Raw genomic sequence first — 12,625 nt, 5'->3', positions numbered from 1 at the left:
CAACATATATCAAAGACACTGTATTTTGGTTAATTCTCTTGGGAGGATACGCTAACTAGTGATAAGCATTTTTCTAATTTAGGCCCATTTTTATCAAGCCGCGTTAGGTTTTTTTTAAATTGCTGGCCGCTGCAGTAAAAGCGCTGATGCTCATAGGAATTCTATGAGTGTTGGCGCTTTTACCGCAGTAGCCAGTGATTTTAAAAAACTCCTAACGCGGCTTGATAGAAGGGGGTCTTAATTTGTACTGCTGACAAGTTTGAATTTTAACATTAACTTTACACAAACACATTTTTTTTTTTTTTTACAAAGCCAAGGAATACTTCTCCCTCACATAATACAAGTTTTCAACATATTTGTTATTGTCAAGTTTGGAGTAAGGAAGAAAGTTCACCTATATCTTGATTCTATTGTACAAATGATCATTAACATACATACACGTTACTTTGAGACACTGAGTGTCAGATTCTAAAAACAGTGTCTGAAATTAGGCACCCTACTGCCGCCTAACTTAAAATAGTTTTAATTGGTGTAATTGGCACATTAATTGGTTGCACCAATTAAAACTCAATTAAAAAACAAAACAAAACCCTAAGGGCCTAAGGGCATCTTCAAAAAAGGCTGCTGCCAGGCATCGTAAGGCACCTCCATAGGCGAGATAACACCACTGTAGGCATGGTTAGCGCCAGAAGTGGCGTTAGGCATCTTAAGGCACCTCTGTAGGTGCGATTCTCACGAAAGGCAGGCGCCAGAAATGTAGGCCTTTATAACCCTGGCCTACATTTCCAATGCCTACCTTTCGCGTAGCTGCATTTCTGCAAACAGCACTGTTGCGTGATTTACATATGACTGGTGGCCGTTTTTTAGGCAGCTGCCGATAATGGCATCATTTACAGAATCTGGGCCCAATGGCCTAACTTTTATAAAGATTTTACATAATTAAAAAGGTTTTTATAAAACTGCATGACCATATACACTTGTATAAACATGTACAGTATGCCAAAAGAACTCGTATGTACTTTTATGCATGCCACAGAAGCTCTCCTGGGAGCATAGTTTGGGCAGGGCAGAGATGGATTTGTAAAGTACATGCATATTTGGTAAAATATGTGGGAGCATACATTTACAACAGGCTTGAGAACTGCAAGCAAACCAGGTTTTCAGGATATCCCTAATGAATATGCATGAGTTACACATATATGCAATGGTCATATCTTTCTTATGCATATTCATTAGGGATTTCCTGAAATTCTGGCCTGTTTGCAGCCCTCGAGGACTGAACTTGGACAAGCCTGATTTACATCTTCAAAGCAGGTATAAATTTGCATATAAGAAGCTGGGTGTTTGACAGGATGGGCCATGGGCCTTTATCTGCTATTTCTATGATTCTATAAAGACACAGATGCATAAGTTGCCTTTACAAAATGAGCATAAACTTTGGGACTTTGACAGAATTGTCATCATCAAATGATGCCCCAAATAATTGTAGTTGCTGTGACTTTTATCTACTTTCAAAAGAATGATGAGTGTTCCAGAATCAGAATCCAAGAACCACCGATCTAGCCTTTAGACCAGGGGTGGGCAACCTTGGTTCTCGAGGATTGTAACCCAGTTGGGTTTTCAGAATGCCGCCAATTAATATGCATGCTCTGCCTCCACTGTATGCAAATAGATCTCATGCATATTCAATAAAGAAATCCTGAAAACTCAGCTGGGTTGTAGCCCCCCTCCCCCCCCCCGAGGACCAAGGTTTCTCACCCCTGCTTTAGATCTAGCGCCTTCTAGCTGCAGGTTATTCTTTGGGCCTGTGCTGTGACAGCTACTCAAATACTCCATTGTTGTTTATTTTTGAAGATATCAACTCATACCACAGCTACGTCCACTGTAAAAGGCAACAACATCATAACTATGCAGGCTAACAAAAAAAGGGTTTTCACTCTGACCCTTGTCAAGACTTTTCAATGAGCAGATGCACTCAAGAATAAAGAGAAGCAAAGGGACGATAATAGTAAATAATACATACAGCTGTTTTAACGGACTTATCCTGATATCTGACAGGATAATGCAAACACGTCTGCTCATGTTAACTGAATTATATATTAAAGCATTGAAATCATCTTCCACAATACACACAATTAATACCTGAGTTATCTTTAGTTCATTTTTATATTTAGGACATCTCGGGGCCTATCCCAGGACTCCCATACCTTGTCATGAGACTTAGATACGAGTTATATAAACCTAAGAAATGGTTATTGCAATATTTTGGCTGAATGCCAAGAGGTTTATTTGTTAACAGGTACTACTCTAGTGCGTTCTTACTGTAGAAAGTATTTGTGTCAAGTAGTTGAAGTGAGGGATGGAGATGCACAGCTGTCAACACCTGAGTGTTGAAATGATACAGAATGACTTTCTCGTTTTAAATGGGCATCTCTCACTGCACATTTAAGCTGACATAATAATCATAGGTCTAGTTCAGAAATGTCAAAATCTGATGAGCTGATTTAGTTCAATTTGCGAGGCTCTGCTCTACTGCCCTGTTTACTAACAGAACAGTATGTAAACTGTTTGGCACGCGAGTAAATGGTTAAGCAGAAGATGAAACTTCTTCAGCAGGTAAGAGACAATGAGATTTTTTTCAAAAACACCACACTTTGAACTGGTGTATAGTATTGTCCAGGCCTGGTAACTTTGAATGCAACGGGGCTAATGTGATCCAGTCATTGGGGATTCAGTTTTCATTGGGTTCAGACATTAGGATTAAGAAATAGCGGAGACATTCCAACTTAAAAACAATACACACTTAAACATCCTCTTCACTTTGAAATTTCCATTCACTAATCTTGATTACACACATTAAAATGCAACTGTTCAAAAGCTGCTTGACACATTTTGCTCCATTGATGAACACAGATTCCAAGAAATAGGGGAAACCAGGCCCCTGACTTATAATCCCACCATTCAAAAGGTCTTCTAAGAAGCCCCTTGCCAATTGCGATACAGAAAGAAGCCATACATTCCCATGGATTATCTTCTTCCATAAAATGAATGTCCTGGTATGAAAATTAAAATGCTACAGCTCCTGGAATGTTATGCTATAGCTGTTTTTGCCTCCTTCAACATCATGGACTCGGGTGGATGCGTCGTTTGCCTTTGGAGAAAAAAAAAAAAAAAAGAAGAGACAGGAAAGGATGTTTTGGGACAGAATAAATCAACTGAGCTGATCTTAGAGCTCACAATACAAAAACAATCTTCTACCCCAGGGGTGGGTAGAATCCAGTCAGGTTTTCAGGATTTCCCCAATGAATATGCATTGAAAGCAGTGCATGCAAATAGATTTCATGTATATTCATTGGGGAAATCCTGAAGACTCACACTGGATTCCGGCCCTCGAGGACCGGAGTTGTCCACCCCTGTTCTACCCTCTCCCTTCCAAATAAAAATTCAGTTGAAAAGTACATACTTTAAGTGTGACAAAATGGTACATTTCCCCTTCTTCCTCCATTTGCAAATTTATTCTTAGCCATTCTGGGACTGGGTGTGCAACAGGGTTGATCCAGTCCTGGGACTACCCCATTGCATATAAGGACTAGTATTCTTGCTTTTCTTAGGAAATGCAATCGAGAAATGTGTTATGATATATTATATATGATTTTATACGCATCCCACCAAATCCTCCAAAACAGTTTGATGTGGGTTGTAATAGTACCTTACACATAAGTAGACATACAATGCAGGTTAGAATCCGATTAAACTACTAAAAAAGACATTCTGATACAGTGAGTTACAGATAGCATTTTCATTTCACAGAGGTAGCCATAATTTCTGGACAAGCCATGTGATAGGAATTGCTCTGAGTAGTGAATACTAAACTTTTGCAGTTTGGTAGTTAAATGAATTTCAGTGAATCATCTTATATTTTGCACCTTTTAGAGGTGAAACAGAGCGTATCAAATGATTCGAGTTACAGTGTTCAGCAGATCTGCCTAGTAATTCAGTAAATCTGGGGAAACTGTCGAGAGGCTCTCCATAGAAGATCTTATTATTTTTTTTTTTAGTTCAATAGTTTTTATTGAATTTAAAAATTTTAAAATATACAGAGCATAGTGAACAGAAAATATATCAGCCAGTTTCCAGTTGGGTATCCATTACAAATATATGTATAACAGCTAATGCGTAATAACAAAAAGTAAAAGAGAACAATAGTCATGAGCGAATATTACATAACAGTTGAATGTTAAACAGCATAATTTGAATCTGACCTGTTTGTCTACTGGGATCCAGCGCAACACATAAGAACATAAGAACATAAGCAATGCCTCCGCTGGGTCAGACCTGAGGTCCATCATGCCCAGTAGTCCACTCACGCGGTGGCCCAACAGGTCCAGGACCTGTGCAGTAATCCTCTATCTGTACCCCCTCTATCCCATTTTCCAGCAGGAAATTGTCCAATCCTTTCTTGAACCCCCCAGTACCGTACTCTGCACTATTACGCCCTCTAGAAGCGCATTCCAGGTGTCCACCACATGTTGGATAAAGAAGAACTTCTTAGCTTTCGTTTTGAATCTGTCCCCTTTCAACTTTTCCAAATGCCCTCCTGTTATTTTATTTTTCGAAAGTTTGAAGAATCTGTCCCTCTCTACTCTCTCTCTGTGCCCTTCATGATCTTGTAAGTCTCTATCATATCTCCTCTAAGTCTCCTCTTCTCCAGGGAAAAGAGACCCAGTTTTTCCAATCTCTCAGCGTATGAAACCTTTTATCAGACGTGTCACTCTCCTCTGAACCCTCTCGAGTATCGCCATATCCTTCTTAAGGTACGACGACCAATATTGGACGCAGTACTCCAGATGCGGAAGCACCATCACCCAATACAATGGCAGGATAACTTCTTTCGTTCTGGTTGTAATACCCTTCTTGATTATGCCTAGCATTCTATTTGCCTTCTTAGCAGCTGCTGCGAACTGTGCCGTCGGCTTCATTGTCTTGTCGACCATTACCCCCAAGTCCCTTTCTTGGGTACTCTCATTCAATAACATCCCTCCCATTGTATAGTTGTACCTCGGGTTTATGTTTCCCACATGTAATACTTTACATTTCTCAACACTGAACTTCATCTGCCATCTCGTCGCCCATTCCCCTAGTTTGTTCAAGTCCCTTTGCAATTCTTCGCAGTCCTCTTTAGTCCGAGTTCACTGAATAGTTTGGTGTCGTCCGTAAATTTTATTATCTCACACTTCGTCCCTGTTTCTAGATCATTTATGAATATATTAAATAGCAGCGGCCCAAGCACCAAGCCCTGCGGGACCCCACTCGTGACCCTCCTCCAGTCCGAGTAGTGGCCCTTCACTCCTACCCTCTGTTTCCTACCCGCCAACCAGTTTCTTATCCATCTATGTACGTCTCCTTCCACCCCATGGTTCTTCAATTTCCGGAGTAGGCATTCATGGGCCACCTTGTCAAAGGCTTTTTGGAAATCCAGATATATGATGTCTATGGGGTTTCCTCTGGCCATCTGTTTAATTCCTTCAAAGAAGTGCAATAAGTTTGTTAGGCACGATCTCCCCTTGCAGAAACCATGTTGGCTGGTTATCAGAAGTTCGTTTCTTTCAAAATGTTCATCGATGTTTTCTTTTATCAGTGCTTCTGTCATTTTCCCCGGAACCGAGGTCAGACTCACCGGTCTGTAGTTTCCTGGGTCACCTCTTGATCCCTTTTTAAAGATGGGCGTAACATTGGCTATCTTCCAATCCTCCGGGATCACGCCTGTTTTCAGGGATAGATTGCAAATTTGCTGCAGTAGTTCAGCTATCTCTTCCTTTAATTCCTTCAGAACCCTTGGATGGATTCCATCCAAACCTGGGGATTTGTCAGTTTTTAGTTTTTCTATCTGCCTGCGTACATCTTCAAGGCTCACTTCCATGGATGTTAATTTTTCTGCTTGATTTCCATTGAAGAATTGCTCAGGATGTGTTGGATGTGTATGTTGGATGTGTCTTCGTTTGTAAATACAGACGAAAAGAACATGTTAAGTCTTTCTGCCATTTCTTTCTCCTTCTTCACCACTCCCTTCCTGTCTCCGTCGTCTCCATAAATAGTGGCGGGTGAGATCAAATCTTGATTTATAAAATAGGAGTTTTGCTGCTGTATTTTGTATCAGCTGGAGGATTTTTTTTTCATTAAATTTCACCGAACTACAAGTTCCTGCATACAATGGAATAAGCCCAGAACGGCTGGATCAACAGTGTTGGGCAAATCTGGATCCAGTTGGCAACCTTAGTGTGAAAATATATGGTAAAGGGTGGCAGCAAGCTGTGTGTGGGTTTAAGTGCCTATGCATGTGTGTGTGCCTTTGGGTAAAGACAGATGGATGGAGACCGCCTTGGACTGGCTTTTTTGAGCAACATGCAACTAAAAAAGGCAAGCTGAAACTTTAAACGTGCAATAGCTGATGATCAAATTCTACCTACCTTTGTTAAAGGACAGGAAGCGAGAGAGAGTAAAACATCTGGTAAAGAAAATGAATGGGGAGAGAAAGTGGCAGACAGACAGCCAGTAAGTCGATGAAAAGAGGAAGGGGAGAGGAGTGGGAGAGGAAGGGAGATAAGCTCTTAAACCACTCTTTCGGATATGGATCTCTCTAATTAAGATGGATTTTACCTTAGACCCCCCTTTCATCAAGCCACGTATGGGATTTAAAAAAAAAAAAAAAATTATCACAGACCGCTGCGGTAAAAGCTTTGACGCTCATAAAATCCCTGTGCGCGACAGGGCTTTTACCACGGCAGTCTATGCTAAAAAAAACCCTTATAGAGCTTGATAAAAGGGGGTCTTATTGATGGTTAAAAATAGCTTTTACATTCTAGAAGGATGTCATTCTTTTATTATAAATTGTTTTCCTATATGAGCACATGTGGGAGGGGTTTTGAAGAACATGAACCCGTAACGATGGGCCACCCTGACAGTCTATCTCAAATGATACAGCTTCAGAAATGCACAGCAGTCCCTTTCGGCTTAAGTAGTGGTATGGAGTGCTCACACCACGCCCACAATGGTGGACCACAGGTGCTCCTCCCCTCCCCACAAAGACTTCAGTTGGTAGCCCATCTTTTATAGATAACCCTGGGAAGGAACAGCAAGGAGGAACCAAGAAAAGGTGAAGAGTGGAGACAGGATCAGAAGACGAAAGATATAGAAAGGTGCAGACAGGGTAGGAGAGGAGAAACTGGAAAGGTTGTGGGAATTGGCTCTGAAGAAAGAGAGAGACCCCTTTTCCCTACTCCACTTATTCTTCAAAGGTGAGGCTCTCTGCTACTGTGCTTTCCGCTCTTTCTTGTGTGAAAGGGTAGCCACTGATAGTGGGCTCTTTATCTTAGCCATAAATGCCCTAGAGAAGGCAGGGGCTCTGAATCCATTCACATCAGTAGATACAGCAGAGTCATACTGGAATTAGACCCAAGACAAGTGGCCATGCAGACAAACTGTGTTGATGGAATAAATGGCAGGGAAAAATTACACTGTTACAGCAAGGGGAGACACAGAAGCAGTACAGTGTGATCACCACAGTGGATTCTTTAAAATACGGAACTAAGTGAATGCTCTATTTGTTTAAAGCAGCAACACTCATACATTTATGGAGTACAGGCTACATAGGGACAGCTCTGTGGATGCTTGAACACCCTTAACTCTTTCACTGTGTTCAGAGAAGGAGAAATTATGTTTAGTTTATACAGAGTGCTAAACTCCAGTACATCACGTCTCCACTGCCCTGCACCACTATGGTCACTATGAACACATCCAAAATTCCTCCATCATAATTATAATGCGAGTTAAACAAATTTTGGCAAGGGGCCAGTTGCTTCTTATAACAAGATAAGTAATTACACTTTAATGGTTAGGATTGAATGCAATATTTGTAAGATTTGTAGAAGAATTTGAATGTTTATTAAAAATTAATAGAAAATATGGACCAATGAAGAATACAGCGTCTCTATGGACAAAAAAATATATATTGTTCTAATGGATACAGACCCTTTTCCCTTCCTAACCACAGCCCCAGTCCCACCCTGTCACAGGTCAGCATCTCTCCTTCCCTACCCCCAATAGTCCAGCATCTCCCATTACCCCTTCCTCTCTCCCACACAGTCCAGCATTTTTTTTACCCTTCCTAATCCCCCACCGCTGCAGGTCAGCATCTCTCCTTCCTATCTCTACTATTGGTACAAGATCCTTTATCTAAAATCTTTGGGACTGACCAGGCATATTTTGATTTTGGGAGCTTTTCAGTTTTTGGAATGGTAATGTTAAATCAGAAAAAGACAAACTATAATACCACAAAATTGCCACCAAACTGCTATTAACAGAGTTAAACACTTCCTCTTCTGCTTCTCGCTCCCACCCTGGGTGGAATCTGCAGCTCTTTGCCATTTGCGTTGATTTCAGCATGTATCACGTTGGGGAAACTGACTACTTCTGGTTCATGTCCAATTTTGGATTTTCAGAATTCTGAATAAAAGATCTTGTACCTGTACCCACCTATTCAGCATAAGAACATAAGAAATGCCACTGCTGGATCAGACCAGTGGTCCATCATGTCCAGGAGTCCGCTCACGCGGCGGCCCTCTGGTCAAAGACCAGTGCTCCAACTGAGACTAGCCCTACCAGCATACGCTCTTGCTCACCAGGAACTTGTCTAACATAGTCTTGAATCCTTGGAGGGTGTTTTCCTCTATGACAGACTCCGGAAGAGCGTTCCAGTTTTCTACCACTCTCTGGGTGAAGAAGAACTTCCTTACATTTGTACGGAATCTATCCCCTTTCAACTTTAGAGAGTGCTCTCTCATTCTCTCTGCCTTGGAGAGGGTGAACAACCTGTCTTTATCTACCAAGTCCATTCCCTTCATTATCTTGAATGTTTCGATCATGCCCCCTCTCAGTCTCCTCTTTTCAAGGGAGAAAAGGCCCAGTTTCTCTAATCTTTCGCTGTACGGCAGCTCCTCCAACCCATTAAGTTTCAAGTTTTCAAGTTTTATTAGGATTTTATATACCGCCTATCAAGATTATCTAAGCGGTTTTACAATCAGGTACTCAAGCATTTTCCCTATCTGTCCTGGTGGGCTCACAATCTATCTAATGTACCTGGGGCTATGGAGGATTAAGTGATTTGCCCAGGCTCACAAGGAACAGCACAGGGTTTTACCCACAACCCCAGGGTGCTGAGGCTGTACCTTCAACCACTGCTCCACACACTCCTTGGTCGCTCTTCTCTGGCATGTCATCACTCCTTCCTCTCCTCCTCTGTCCAGCATGTGACATCTCCCCCTTTCCCTTCTTCCTGCCAGTGTTGCAGCTGTCCCTCTTCTGAAGTAGGATTCAGCATTGGCAGGGGGGGGCATGAAGCCCAGACCTAGGTGGGCAGGATACAGCAGACCTATGCTTCAGCCCCTGCTCCCTCCCCACCACCACCGCGGGATCCTTTTGCTTCTTCAACTGGGAGCAGAGGCAGGAGGAGGAATGAAAAATGGGAAATGAAATGCACTCTTGCTCCAATGCTGCCACCCTAGGTGAACACCTAGCTTGCCAAGTGGCAGGGCCAGCCCTACTAACAAGTGCCATATTGCCTTTTTTTTGGTCTTATTTCCGAGTCTTCTTTTCCATTTGTCGATTGATACTGTATATACTCAAATATAAACCTAGATTTCTGGGCCAAAAATATGACACAAAAATGGGGGGTCTCAGTTTATATTCCCCCTCTCAGACTCATCGCAGGCCTCTCACCAGGCCTACCTTAAGCCTTGCTGATCTAGTGATGAGCCAGGGCAAAAGCGATCCTACTATGCTCCTCCCCCCATGCATTCTCACTACTGAAAGTGGCTGCTGCGAGTTCTCCTAGTGATTGCTTAGTTTATTTACTGCCTTTTCATGAAGAGATTCACCTAAAGCGGTTACAGTACAATGCAGGTACTTTTAAATATTTTTCCCTATCTGTCTTTGCAAGCTCACAATCTACAGTACCTGGGGAAATGGAGGGATTAAGTGACTTGCCCTGAGTCACAAAGAGCAGGCTGGGACTGAACTCACAACCTCAGGGTGCTGAGGCAGTAGCTCTAACCACTACGTCACTCACTCCCACAGTAACCTCGCAATGCTGACATGAGTTTGGTTTATATACGAGTCAACCATTTTTTCCCCTTTTTGTGGGGGGGTTACCTCGGTTTATATTTGAATATATACATTTCTTTACTTATATATCCGGTTATGAAGGAAAACTGTGTGTATTATTATAGCTATTGTTCCCAATTCTAAAATCACTCTCTGGTGTGTTCACTCTTCAGAGGCTTATACAATACTAGTGTTAAAGCCCGTTACATTAACGGGTGCTAGAAAACAGTTCCTCCCTGACTGTCTCTCTGTGGCCCCCTTCTGTCTCCCCTCCCCCAAGCAAAGCTGTCTGCCTCCCAACACACCCCCTCGCCCCAAAGCAGCCTCCTTTCCCTCTCCGCCTCCAGTTCCTCCCTGACTGTCTCTCCGTGGCCCCCCTTCTGTCTTCCCCCCAAGCAAAGCTGTCTGCCTCCCAGCACACCCCTCCCCCAAAGCAGCCCCCTTTCCCTCCCATTCGACCCTCCATTCCCGCGGTGTGGCCGGCTCCCTTAGTCCCTTGCCGCCCCCTTCCCTTCCTGCGGTCCTGACAAAAGTCCTGATTTCAACAGCGGCCGCAGCACTCTAAACACACTGCTTCGCGGCCTTCTACTGCCCTGATGTGCTCTGCCGTGTCGGGCAGAGCAAATCAGGGCAGTAGGAAGCCGCGAAGCAGCGTGTTTAGAGTGCTGCGGCCACTGCTGGAATCAGGACGTTTGTCGGGACCGCGGGAAGAGAAGAGGAGCGGGCGGCAAGGGACTAAGGGAGCCGAAGGGAGGGTTGGATGGGAGGCTGAACGGGGGTTCGGGTGTGCCGGGGAGAGAGGCGAAGATGATGCCGACGACCTTTACAATTGGGGCCTTGACTCCCTTAGTTCTGACCGAAGTTAGTTTTAAGTTCTAAGCCGCGGAAGCGGCTTCTCTCACGATCCCTGCCTGCGTCGGAAGCCTTCTCTGACGCTGGTGCGGCTTGTGAGAGGAGCCGCGGCGGCGGCTTAGAACTTAAAACTAACTTCGGTCAGAACATTACCTTGGGTTCCGCGATCGGGTCCTGTTTGGTCTGCCACTGCCTGGAGGAGCTGAAGAGCAGGGAGTCCCGCGTACAGATTCTCTGCCGGCCACTGTCACAGCTAAGCACGCATGCACACTCCTGCGGCCACAGACCTACAGATCATGAAAGCACGCAGTTCAGAGTGCGCATGCGCGGCTAGGGTTTTATTATTAAGATTCCCATTTCTGATGCAGAGGGTTTTGACAACTCCCGAGAAAAGCTTTCACAGACTTCACTTTTTTCCTCTCAGGAAAGTAATAAAAATCAGAGTGGAAAAGGGCAACCAACTTTAATTATTCTGACTGTAGAATGAATTATTGAAAAGAATTTCAAGGGGTAGCAGTGCTAGTGAAGGACAGCAACCTCCTCTTTCTTTCGCTAAAAAGACAGACAAATATTGCCTAGACCGGCTTTTTTATATTTTTTTATTTTTTAGCAGTTTAAGCCTTCTGCTTTAACAATGGTCTTTGCACAATCATGTCCCCAGTTTAGCTTCGCACTCCCCCTCAATTATCCGGAATCCTCCTTTGAGATTTTGATAATTAAACTTGAAAATCATAATAATCCCAACATCACTTCTCAGAATGATTCTGTAAAAAATGCATTACTGGACATTATACTTTTCAATATTTAGCTGTTTAGCCCATTCTCCCAATTGCACTTCATGTGGGTTATAAAAGAACAAATGCAAAAAAAAAAAAGAGCCGGCCTGTAATTCCCTACTTCTTTCTTACTTCCACTTTTGAGGAGAGGGACCACATTCGCCCTTCTCCAGTTCTAAAGTACCACTCCTGACTCAAGAGACAGTCTGTGTATTAATGCCTGAATGGACCTTTTTTCGTAAATAAAGAGCATTTTATACAATATCTGATACACTTCAATTGGGATTTTGATATTTTCTTTATATAATTTCAAAAAATTGAAGAGACATTACGATGTACAGAGCGGACTCATTTAGGGAAAAATATCACTATTGCTACTTTTGAAATACTGTCTCAGGGTAAAAACTGCCTAAGTTATCAATATCAGTTCCCTAGTACTAAGGTTTCATCAATTTAATTAATTATATATCTAATAGTGGTAGGTATAAGTGCTCTGTTGTAAGATTGGTCCATGGGGCTTATGCCCTTGACATATATGTATATTTTTTTGCATTTGATATTTTGTATATTGGCAAATATTGGTTTTTTTGAGGACTTAAGAAAGAACATATACAACATTTAAACATAGCAATTTAAAAAGCAAATCTCTCTCATGAATATTCATTATGGATATCCACTCTATTCAACATCTACATATCATCCCTAGGACACTTCCTGAAAAGGCTAAACTTAAACTACTACATATATGCAGATGACATTTCCATTTTAATCCCAGTGAACAGCATAACAAACGAGACCTCAGAATACATTTCTCATATCATGACCGAAATAGAACATTG

At 42.6% G+C, this 12,625-nt stretch overlaps 1 protein-coding gene across 5 annotated transcripts in view; it reads right to left on the bottom strand.

Moving 5' to 3' along the window:
- Nucleotides 1–232: 232 nt before the first annotated feature.
- RPH3AL (rabphilin 3A like (without C2 domains)) overlaps nt 233–12,625 on the bottom strand; it is a 196,868-nt gene continuing 184,475 nt past the window's right edge. For all 5 annotated transcript variants that reach the window (XM_033922685.1, XM_033922683.1, XM_033922688.1 and 2 more), the window contains one exon: nt 233–3,151. In XM_033922685.1, the coding sequence (XP_033778576.1) occupies nt 3,123–3,151 (29 nt within the window). In that variant the 3' untranslated portion in view covers nt 233–3,122. The remainder of the gene's footprint in view (nt 3,152–12,625) is intronic.

The sequence above is a fragment of the Geotrypetes seraphini genome, chromosome 15 (genome assembly GCF_902459505.1).
Source record: "Geotrypetes seraphini chromosome 15, aGeoSer1.1, whole genome shotgun sequence".
NCBI classification, from domain to species: domain Eukaryota; kingdom Metazoa; phylum Chordata; class Amphibia; order Gymnophiona; family Dermophiidae; genus Geotrypetes; species Geotrypetes seraphini.
This window is presented reverse-complemented; position numbering and strand designations above follow the sequence as displayed.